This window comes from Chiloscyllium plagiosum, chromosome 14 (genome assembly GCF_004010195.1).
Source record: "Chiloscyllium plagiosum isolate BGI_BamShark_2017 chromosome 14, ASM401019v2, whole genome shotgun sequence".
NCBI lineage: Eukaryota > Metazoa > Chordata > Chondrichthyes > Orectolobiformes > Hemiscylliidae > Chiloscyllium > Chiloscyllium plagiosum.
This window is the reverse complement of record NC_057723.1, coordinates 16,544,370-16,555,959: the sequence shown is the minus strand read 5'-3', so window position 1 is coordinate 16,555,959 and position 11,590 is coordinate 16,544,370. Positions and strand designations below refer to the sequence as shown.

General features: G+C 44.7%; 2 protein-coding genes across 3 annotated transcripts in view; one reads left to right on the top strand and one right to left on the bottom strand.

Moving 5' to 3' along the window:
- nudcd2 (NudC domain containing 2) overlaps positions 1 to 6,967 on the bottom strand; it is an 11,132-nt gene extending 4,165 nt beyond the window's left edge. Inside the window, exons 1-2 of one of the 2 annotated variants that reach the window (XM_043703258.1) lie at positions 6,872 to 6,967; positions 814 to 1,004 (exon numbers count right to left, since the gene is read on the bottom strand). In XM_043703258.1, coding sequence (XP_043559193.1) covers positions 814 to 1,002 — 189 coding nt within the window. In that variant the 5' untranslated portion in view covers positions 1,003 to 1,004; positions 6,872 to 6,967. Of the gene's footprint in view, positions 1 to 813; positions 1,005 to 6,544; positions 6,732 to 6,871 lie in introns of those variants that run through there. The other variant, XM_043703256.1, reaches the window with a different exon arrangement.
- Positions 6,968 to 7,064: 97 nt separating this feature from the next.
- The window catches only part of lars1b (leucyl-tRNA synthetase 1b), a 53,213-nt gene continuing 48,687 nt past the window's right edge, over positions 7,065 to 11,590 (top strand). The window contains exons 1-2 of the mRNA XM_043703255.1: positions 7,065 to 7,146; positions 8,469 to 8,590. Of these exons, the coding sequence (XP_043559190.1) occupies positions 7,141 to 7,146; positions 8,469 to 8,590 (128 nt within the window). The 5' untranslated portion in view covers positions 7,065 to 7,140. The remainder of the gene's footprint in view (positions 7,147 to 8,468; positions 8,591 to 11,590) is intronic.

Below are 11,590 nucleotides of genomic sequence, written 5' to 3'. Positions count from 1 at the left end.
TACTTTTTATCTCAGCCCGCTTGGCACACCAGCCTCATTCCTGAAGAAGGGCTTATGCCCGAAATGTCAATTCTCCTGCTCCTCGGATGCTGCCTGGCCTGCTGTGTTTTTCCAGCACCACATTTTTCAACTCTGATACTCCAGCATCTGCAGTCCTCACTTTCTCCTATATGGCCAATTCACCTGGACCTGCATATCTTTGGACTGTGGGAGGAAACCGGAGCACCCGGAGGAAACCCACGCAGACACGGGGAGAATGTGCAAACTCCACACAGACAGTCGTCCGAGGCTGGAATCGAATCTGGGACCCTGGTGCTGTGAGGCAGCAGTGTTAACCACTGAGCCACTGTGCCACCAATTAAAGAATACCAATTAAAAGAAGAGATCAACATTTATATTGCATAAGAGAAGGCTGGCAAGTGGACTCCAATTGGTACAGGTGTTGCCAGACAGAATATACCTGTTAATAATGATCAACAGTCAACTTCCATGCTTTGTTTAAATATAGTATTGTAATAGAAGAGAAGATTTGAAAATACATAGCATGCATCTCAGAACCTCCACAGAAAAGCTAGAAAAATTTCCTTTAACGTTTTGATAGTCTTGTCCTATTCGAATATCCAGTTGTCAATTCAATGCGTCTCAGGTAATTTTACCTCATGTGTGTGGCTGGAAGCTGAGATGACAGATCTGTTATCAGAATAATGAAGATAAACTTCTTTAAACCATGTATACAACTATATTCGTTTGATCAAGTGCATCATCTAAGTTAGATTTGAAACGGAAGAAACATAACAGACAAGGGATCTTTACCTTCAATATCTCTTGCCCCTTAACAGACAATGCTATATCTTTACTCCCCAGGCTACATCTGATTTCTTTTGCAGATGTTCCAACTGGAACATGGACATCAATGAAAATTTCTTCCATGGTCTGATACCATTCACCCCATGGGGTCTTGCAACGAACAGTCCCACTTCTTTCATCAAAATGAACTGACATGGCTAAATAAGTGAAAAAATTATTACATTACAAACAAGGATAAAATTATATTGAACAATGACAAATGTTAAAGTAAGGTAACCAGAAAATTTTGCAGAAACCAACTAATCCTGGTTATGTAACTTTAGAATGGGTATTTCCTTATATTTATTGAAATTATTCATTATTAGCAAGTTTTGGAAGATTTGTAGCTAAGGTTGAGGTTCTGGATGTAGGTTTGCTTGCTGATTGGAAGGTTTGTTTTCAGATGTTTCGTCACCATACTAGGTAACATCATCAGTGAGCCTTGGGATGAAGCAATGATGGTATGGCCCGCTTTCTATTTGTGTGTCCAGGTTTCCTTGGGTTAGTGACATCATTTCCCGTGGTGATGTCATTTCCTGTTCTTTTACTGAGGGGGTGGCAAATGGGATCCAAGTCAATGCGTTGCCGATAGAGTTCTCGTTGGAATTCCATGCTTTTAGGAATTCTCGTGTATGTCTCTGGCTTGTCCGAGGATGGATGCTTTGTCCCAGTCAAAGTGGTGTCCTTCCTCATCTGTATGTAAGGATATTAGTGAGAGTGGATCATGTCTTTTTGTGGCTAGTTGATGTTCGTGTATCCTACTGGCTAGTTTTCTGCCTGTTTGTACAATGTAGTGTTTGTTACAGTTTTTGCAAGGTATTTTGTAAATATAAAATACTCTTATTAGCATAAAATTCACTAAAGAGGAGGAAAACAACAAACTGCCATTCCTAGTCAATGGGGAACTTCAAACCAGTGTCTACAGGAAACCACCACATATGGACCAAATACTGAACTACAGAAGCAATCATTCCCAACACCCACAAACAAAGCTGTATCAGAATATTATTTCAACAAGCCACCACACACTGCAGCACAGAGGAACTACGAAGAGCAGAGGAAAATCACTGATACGATGTATTCAAGAGGAATGGGTACCCAATGAACATAGTCCGCCGATTTCTCAGCAACAAACCCAAACAAGCAGACAAAACATGTCCAGAAACCTGAGCCACTCTCCCCTACATCAAAGACCTCTTGGAAACGACTGCCAGACTACTCAGACCCCTTGGCATCATGGTAGCCCACAAACCCACCAACCAGCATCCGAGGAGCAGGAAAATCGATGTTTCGGGCAAAAGCCCTTCATTTGCCTTGGTATTATAGGCCAGTCAACCTAAAGTTGGTGGTGAGCAAATAAGCAGAAACATTTCAGTATAAAGTGTAATTTAGAGAGGAATGGTTTCACCAAAGACAGCAGGGATTTAAATTAAAACTGTGTCTACTTAGTTAAAATTTTTGAGCAGGTAACGAGGAGGGTTGAGGATACCATGGCTGATGTAGTCTATGTGGTTTTTTGCAAGGATTTCATAAGTCTCACGTGGCAGACTGCTTCGATCATTAAAAACTCATGGAATCAAAGTGAAAGTGGCAAATTGGATCCAAAATTGGGTCAGTAGCAGAAAACAAAAGGTATTATCGCTGGCTTTATTTGACTGCAAGGCTATTGCAAGTGGAATATTCCTGAAGAAGGGCCTGTGCCCGAAACGTCGAATCTCCTGTTCCCTGGATGCTGCCTGACCTGCTGTGCTGTTCCAGCAATAAAGTTTCAACTTTTCCATATAAATTGGTAAAGCATCAAGACAAGTTCCAGGTCCCCATCCTGCCCCCAGTCACGGATGGGAAGAGTGGAAGCAAGTAGTAGTCACAGCTCGTGGTTTCTGTGGATGCAGTCTACTCCTTAGCTAAGGCACGTCGGACATCCAATTCATGGGTACGGGATTGACGTGAAAAGTGGGATAGATTGAAAAGACACCGGGGTAGCCATTGCTGAGGCAGTCATTGAACGAGGAGATGCAGGAAACAGAGAGGCAGATATCAAACAGAGAAGTAGAAAATGCAGCTCTTGTTGTTATCCCAAACCAGTTACACATTGGTGGAATGGAAACTGATTAGTTGATTTAGTTGATAAGGCTTACTGACCAGTTATTTGGCTGTTTGGTGGCTACATGCATGAAATCTATGACATCCTGTACTTTGGAGAATTCAGTGATGGATACCCAGCCTTTTGCACCTATGAGGACCCCATCTGTTTGAAGGTGAATGAAGATATCAGTGACCTGCAAGATGTGCTGTTGCTAGCAATCCCCCACAAATGTCCGCAGATAATTCTTAGAAGAAGTGAGTGGCAAAGTCATTAAACAGCACAGTACATTTGACAGCTAGTGGCTGAGATGTTAGCTGATCGGCAATACGTGTATGAAACTCAGTGACAATCTGAATTGAATTGAACTGAATTGAATTTATTGTCACGTGTACAGAGACACAGTGAAAAGCTTTGTCTTGTGAGAAAGACAGGCAGATCACAGAGTTAAGTAGCATAGATAGTAAACAATAGGTAAGAGCAGCAAAACAAAAATGCAAGTACAGGCGAATGTTAAGAGTTTGTGAGTCCATTCAATATTCTAACAACAGTAGGGTAGTAACTGTTTCGAAACCAGCTGGTGCATATATTCAGGCTTCTGTACCTTCTCCCAATGGTAGAGTTGTAGAAAAGCATTGCCAGGGTGGAATGGGCCTTTGATAATGCTGGTGGCCCATCCTTGACAGCGGGGCTGGTAGATGGATTCTACAGATGGGAGGTTGGCCTTTGTGATTGTCTGGGCTGAGTTCACCACTCTCTGCAATCGTCTCTGATCTTGAATGGTACAGTTGCCACAGCAGGTAGTGATACATCCAGACAGAACACACTCAATGATGCACCTATAAAACTTGGCAAGGGTATTCACCGTCATGCTAAATTTTCTCAGCTGCCTGAGGAAGAAGAGACATTGTTGGGCCTTTGTAACCAGTATGTCCACATGAAGAGTCCAAGAAATCTTGTTGTTGACGATCACTCCCAGGTGCTTAGCACTCTACACTCGTTCCACTTCTGTGCTGTGAGTAACATCCCAATGAAAGTCAATAATAAGTTCCTTGGGAGCTTGGTTGTTCTCAGTGCACATTTTTCCAGGTCTTTCACCTCCCGTCTGTAGTCTGTTTTGTCACCATTTGAGATTCGACCAACTACGGGGATGTCATCAGCAGACTTGTAAATGGCAATAGTCTGGTATTTGGTGACCCAGTCATGGGTATACAGTGAATAGAGTAGGAGGCTGAATATGCACCCCATGGGGGGCGGGGGGCTCCATTGTTGAGTGTTAGTGAGAACGAAATATTGTCCCCAGCCTTCAGTGATTGGGGCCTGTGGGTCAGGACACTGAGGTTCCAGTTGCAGAGAGTGGGGTTTATTCTGAGATCACTAAGTTTCATAATCAGTCTCGAGGGGATAACAGTGTTGAACACTGAACTATCGTCAATGAGTAGGATACTTATGTAGCTCTACTTGGTTCAAGATGTCCTAGAGAGGAGTGAAGGGCAAATGATATGGCATTTGACATGGTTCTGTTGGTCCGAGAGGCACATTGGAGTGGGTCAAGAGTAGTGGGAGGCTGGAGTTAATTAATGCTATTGCCAGCTTTTCAAAGCACTTCATGACCACTGAAGTTAGGACCACTGGGCGGTAGTCATTGAGACATGGCTGCATAGGCATAGGGATGATGTTGGTCCTCTTGAAATAGGCAGAGACAGTGGCCTGCTGCAGGGAGAGGTTGAAGATGTCCGAGAAGACCTCCGCCAATTGATTTGCGTTTGCTCTGAGTGCACTGCCTGGTACTCCACCTGGTCCCATTGCTTTCCTTGGATTCGTACGAAGGAAAATTGATCTGACCTCTGATGCAGTGACTTTTGGAATAGGTGTTACCTCTCCGCCAAAATCCTGCTCAAAGCGAGCATAGTAGGCATTAAGATGATCTCGGAGGGATGTGTCATCGTCTACTATATTGCACAGTTTCTTTTTAGAACCTGTGATGTCATTCAGTCATTGCCATAGTCGCCGGGTGTCTGTCTGGTCCTTGGCTATCTTAATGGATCTGTGAAGGTCATACTTGAATTCCTTATAGTTGAATGGGTCTTCTGATCTGAAGGCCTCACACCTGGTTTTTAGTAGGTTGTGTATGTCCTGATTCATCCAGGATTGCCTGCAGGGGAACACCCGGACTGACTTCCTCAGTATGTAGTCCTCTACACACTTGCTGATAAAAACTGTGACGGTGGTGGCATACTCGTCCAAGGTACCTGCGGACTGTTTGAACATGCTCCAATCAGCTGATTCCAGACAGCACCGGAGTTGATTCTCTGCCTTCTCCAACCAGCACTGGACCTGTATCCCTGAGGGGTTCTCCTCCTTGAGCTTTTGCCTGTCAGCCGGGAGAAGAAACACAGCATTGTGGTCGGAGTTCCCAAAATGAGGGCAAGGGATGGAGGGGTAGGCATCTTTTGGATATGCAGAGTTTTCTGTGGCTCTGGTTCTCTAATGTGTCTTGGCAGCCCAGTCTTCACCAGTACACTAAGCTGAGGATATGATCTCTCATCTTCCTGCCCGTCTTCTCTGCCCTCACCTATGCTGCTGAAGATGTTGTTCTTCATTGTCCCAATAGCTCAGAATTATGCTCCCAATGCCAGCTGGTGTCTTAGATATGCTTAGCTGGTGTCTTAGATATGCTTAGCTGCACTCACAATAATGTCTGAAACTTTTCTTTTATGTCTTCATGATGCCAGCTTTACAGAATAAATGGCACCTCGGTACTAACGGCTACGTGTATCTTGTAACCTTGCTGCCTTCTTTAGGTACGTTTTAGTTAATAGTATCACTATGACTTCATCCCTGTGATACCTCTACCATCATGCTCTTTGTTGAGAGGATAATTAGCTCCTGGTGCTCATTTTCATCTCACCTTCCTCCATGTCCAGCCATTTTTGGACGTAAAACTCCAGCCCTTGTCTTGCACAACATGTACACTTGCTACCCCACTCAGAACAAAATATGTAGTATGCTGAGAAGAGACAAAAACAAAGACACCAGGTGGAGTGGAAGAAGGGTTTGAAAATGATTCTACCTCACCTAATCTTTTGACATGTACCTCTGGACTATGGGAGGAAACCATACAGATACGGGAGAACTCTAAACAGATAGTCATCCAAGGCTAGATTCAAACCTGGGTCTGAGGCAGTAGTGCTAACCACTGAGTGACTATGCTAACCCAGGAGAAAATTCTGGCCCAGAATCCCAAGCAGTACTTATAGTCACATGAGTTTTTAAGATAACCAAAAGAGCCTCTTTGGCCCATCATACCCACCACAGTCACCAGCATTGATCAACTCGAACACCATTGTCCATCAAATCACCAAAACCCAGGTGTGGTGTTTCATGTGATCATCTAAATCCTTCTGAAGTGTCTTAACTAGTGTGATTTCTACCACACTTTTAGGAAGTGAGTTCCAGATACCCTCTAAATTTTTTTTGCCCCCTTCTAAAGTTCCTGTTCCGTCCCTTAATAGTATAACCCTGGATCTTGATCCCTTTAAGCAGATAAGGCTTCTGCCCAGCTGTGCCCCTCATAACTTTGTGTCCCTCAATCAGGTATTTTTAAGGCCTTACCTTGTATAATATTAACACATTGGTACTATTGAAATTGTATCAAGTTAACTTCATCATCTGGTCAACATTCCATCCTTGAATTGATTTGAGCTGCACAAAGCAGCCACAAATCCTTCTTTCACTTTATATTTGAGACTCTCTCAGGCTCCTCGTGCAGCACAGAGTCACTTCCCTTTGCAGAAATGGACGGTTTTACGACACTGTCACAAAATCTAGACACAGACACCCCCACACACTCTCTCCCTCCCAGAACAAGCACACCAAAGCTGATAATAAATATCCAGTAACCATTCAAATTACTGTATTTGTAAATAAAGAGGACTTTACCGGCGAGTTTGTCGCTGGTTTGTGGGGTAGAGGGAACTTACGGACAGGAAGAGGTGAGCCGGGGAAGGTTAGAGGGGATGGACGTTGCGCGGTGTGTTCCGGGAACTGTAGGCACGGCACCAGACATGGACCGCCCGATGACGCGTTAAGGCCGCGCGGGAGAAGACTACAACACCCAGCATGCTGCGCGGCGGACCGGCGCAGGCGTGTCCCACTTGGTGGTGAGGGGAGTGAGAGAAGCCGGGTGTCTGTCTGTTACACGTTTCACCATGACGGTGAGTTCTCACCACTCGGAGCCTTCATGTGTGTTAGTGTTGTTGTGGTCCTGGAAGGCTGGCCGAAGCCGTTTCACATCGGAACTTGAGGGTAACAGTGAGAAAGTGCCGTCCTCACTCAGGCCCGTGGAGAGTGACAGGTCACTAACTGTTCCAGAAATGAGGGAAGGTACCCCTCCTGGGGGAGAGTGACCCAGGGGTCAGTGAGGGTACCTGCTGGGGGAGTGTGACCCAGGGGTCAGTGAGGGTACCTGCTGGGGGAGTGTGACCCAGGGGTCAGTGAGGGTACCTGCTGGGGGAGAGTGACCCAGGGATCAGTGAGGATACCTGCTGGGGGAGAGTGACCCAGGGATCAGTGAGGATACCTGCTGGGGGAGAGTGACCCAGGGATCAGTGAGGATACCTGCTGGGGGAGTGTGACCCAGTGATCAGTGAGGATACCTGCTGGGGGAGAGTGACCCGGGGGACAGTGAGAATACCTACTGGGCAGAGTGGTGACCCGGGGGACAGTGAGGATACCTGCTGGGGGAGTGTGACCCAGGTGTCAGTGAGAGTACCTGCTGGGGGAGTATGACCCAGGGGTCAGTGAGGGTACCTGCTGGGAGAAGTGTGACCCGGAGGTCAGTGAGGATACCTGCTGGGAGAGGTGTGACCCGAGGGTCAGTGAGGATACCTGCTGGCGGAGTGGTGACCCGGAGGTCAGTGAAGCCAGCTGCTGGGAGAGTGGTGACCCAGGGGTGAGTGAGGGTACCTGCTGTGAGAGGTGTGACCCGGATGTCAGTGAGGGTACCTGCTGGGGGAGTGGTGACCTGGGGGTCAGTGAGGGTACCTGCTTGGGGAGTGGTGACCCGGGGGTCAGTGAGGATACCTGCTGGGAGAGATGTGACCTGAATTTCGAGGGGACGATGGGGATTCACGATGCGGGGGCAAGAGATCTCAAATTATGGTTTGTTGTGATCAGTTGCAGCCACACTCTGTCAGAACTTTATCATGCATGTTATGGTCCAGGGTCCAGAGTCCAGGGCACGTGAATCGACGTAGTGTCTCGTACTTGTGAAGTGCTGCACTGTAGGGGATGCTGAGTTTCCAAAGGAACTCTTATGCGATTATGTGCTGAAATCTCTGGAGTGGCACTTGAACCCAAAACTTTCTGATTCTGTAACTGTCTGCTCACAGAAGTCAGTCTGTTTCTCCCTGACTGTGAGTCATTCATTGTCCCAGGACTGATAAGTTATGGACTTCAGGAATGAGAAGTCTATTGCAATTTAATGATTTGGAAAACTTATAATATTTTATATCTTTTAAAATTTTCACCTCGAAAGGAACGCAAAGGAACTGCTAAGGTTGACTATCTGAAGAGGATTGAAAAAGACATCCAGAAAAAATGGGATGAAAGTAACTTGTTTGAAATTGATGCTGTGAACCCAAGGAGTGCCGAGAGTAGGTAAGATAATACTGGTAAGGTCGGTGGTTATCAATAGCTATTTTGTGAGGTTTCTTGTCTTTTTGATTTTGTATTAAGGCATGTGTGACAAGGAAGTGAGGTGAGTGAACTTGGGTCCCTTCTTTATCAGCCTTCTCAGTTGCCTGCAACTACGGCTCATGCTGAGAAGAACTTACGCCTCTGACTTTCTCCAGTTAAACATTGCTTTTTTTTACTGTAAGCAATAAGGATCCGATCACATGGTTTACTTGAATGGAAGCGAGCAATTTTATTATCTGCTAACCCTGAGGAAAATAATAAGCATGCAACTGTCATGCAGTTAGTCTTCCGTATGAATGTACAAAGTTTAAAGTTATCCAGAACGCACAATAAAATCATGTACAGTTCAGATTCCTTTGCGAGTACTTAATATGCAGATTTAATCTGAGATCATGCCTGGTCAGGTGGTTTAATGGGCTGCCAACGCAAGTAAATTTTTGTTACCTTTTAATTCTTGGTACTCGTGCCTTGCAGTTGAAGTGCCTTGCACTTCACTTCTTGAGAGAGAGAGAACCTTTTCAGACTGTCTGCAGTGAATTGGATGCCAGTCAAGCAAGCTGCTTTGTTTTGGATGGTGTCAGGTTTAAATGTTGGAGCTACACTCAACAAAGAATTGGAGTGTATCGCATAACATTCTCAAATTGCACCTTTTTAAAAAAATATTCACATGGGGGCCATGTGCACTGCTGGCGAGCCAACATTTATTGCTTATCCCTAGTTGCCCTTGAGAAGGTGGTGGTGAGCTGGCTTCTTGAACCACTGTAGGTTATATGCTGCAGGTACGCTCACAATGCCATTAAGAAGAGAATTCCAGGATTTGACTGAGTGACATTTGAAGGAAGGATATATTTCCAAGTCAGCATGGTGAGTGTCTTAGAGGAGAACTCACAGGTAGTGGTGTTCCCATTTACATGCTGCCCTTGTCCCTCTAGATGGTTGTAGGTTTAGAAGGTGCTGTCGAAGGACTTTTGAATTTCAGCACTGTTCCTTGGAGATGGTGCACACTGCTGCTACCGAGCATTGGTGGTGAAGTGAGTGGATGTGGTGCCAATCAAGCGGGCTGCTTTGGCCTGGATAGTGTAAAGCTTCTTGACTTTGTTGCAACTGCACTCATTGTGCACTTGGGCTATTTATCACTGGACTGTTAATCCAGAGACCCAGGGAATGTTCTGGGTACTCGTGTTGGCATTCCACCAAGGCAGAATTCAATAATAAGGGAGAACTGGAATTAAGAGTCTAATGGCGACCATGGATCCATTGTCGATTTTTGGCAAAACCTTTTTGGTTCACTAATGTCCTTTAGGGAACGAAACTGCCATCTTTACATATTCTGGACTACACATGACTGTAGACTGACAGCAATGTGGTTAACTCTTAACTGTCCTTTGTGATTGGCAATAAGTATTGGCTGGTAATGCCCTCATCCCGTGAATGAATGAAATCCAGGCAAGTAGGAAGTATCTCATCACAATCCTCATTTGTACCTTACAGACAGTGGTCAGGCTTTGAAGAGTCAGGAGTTGAGTTACTTGTTTGCAGTATTCCTAGCCTCTGGACTGTTCTTGTGGCCAATGTATTTCTAGTTAATAGTAACATCAGGATGTTGAAAGTGGGGGATTCGCTGCCTTTGACTGTTGAGAGAAAATTCAATTCTGGTGTGCATGTTCGTTCAGGCCTGAATGTTGTCTCGTCTTGGTACTGTATCTGAAGAATGGGGAATAGTACCGTGCACTCTGCAACTATTAGCAAATATCCCCACATGTGAACTTATGATTGAGTGATGAAATGACTGAAGATGATTAGGTCTAGGATACTACACCGAGGGACTCCTGCAGTAATGTCCTTGGACCGCATTGATTGGTCTTCAAAGACTGCAGCTGTCTTTCTTTGTGTTAAGCATGATTCCAAGCATTTTTGCTCTTGACTCCCACTGACTTTAATTTTGCTAATGGCCTGTGATGCCACACACAGTTAAGTGTTGCCTTGATGTCAAGGACAGTCATAGTCATACAGCACAGAAACAGTCCCTTTGGTCCCTTTTAAATCTTCCCCTCTCACCTTAAGTCTGGGCCCTCTAACTTTACGGGAAAAAAAACCTTGGCTATTAACCTCACCTTCATGATTTTATAAATTTTTAAAGTTTGTAAGGTTAATTTCTCTTATCTCACTTAGTGCAAATCACATTCTTAATTTCTGAAACATTTAACAATTTAATTTGATTAATTATGATGTATTTTTGATCAACACCATAAGATTAGGGTAGGCTATTCAGCCCATCACGTCTGCCCTGCCATTCATTGACATCGCAGCTGATTTATTCATGATGTAGAATTCACTGTCAAGACTGGCATTTATCACCCACCCCTAGATGTTCCAAGTAGAGGTTGGTGGACCTGTAACTTGTGTGTTGACAATGCTTTTAAGTCAATAGTTCCAGGATTTTCACTTAGTGAATATGTGGAGGTGATGTGTGTTAGAATTAGGATGGTGATATTTGAACCTCTAATGGTTTCAGTGCAATGTGGAGAGTCATTAGCTTGGTGGTATTACTGCAGTACGATTAATCCAGAAACTGAGCCGATTTCCTTTGGACAAACGATGGAATTTGAATTCAAGAAATACCTGGAATTAAGAGTCTATTGGTATGTCCTATCCCACAGGCAGGACAGACCTAGCAGAGTTTATTGCAAAGTGGCATACAGCTGGGCGAGAATTGCTCTGGGATTCCTTCAACATCTGCAATTTCCTGTTTTTCTCCCTTCCTCCTTTTTTAAATATTGGGCTTGCATTTTCCACCCTTGAATCTGGCCAGTCTGTTCCACATTTGCAGAATTTTGAATGGTCATTCCGTGGTCATTTTCCTTAAATCACCAGTGAGTATGCCTTCAGCTGCCTCAGCCATATACTTTGAAATTCCTTCCCTCCCCCTCTACTTGATTGATTGCAGCTCCAACAGCACTC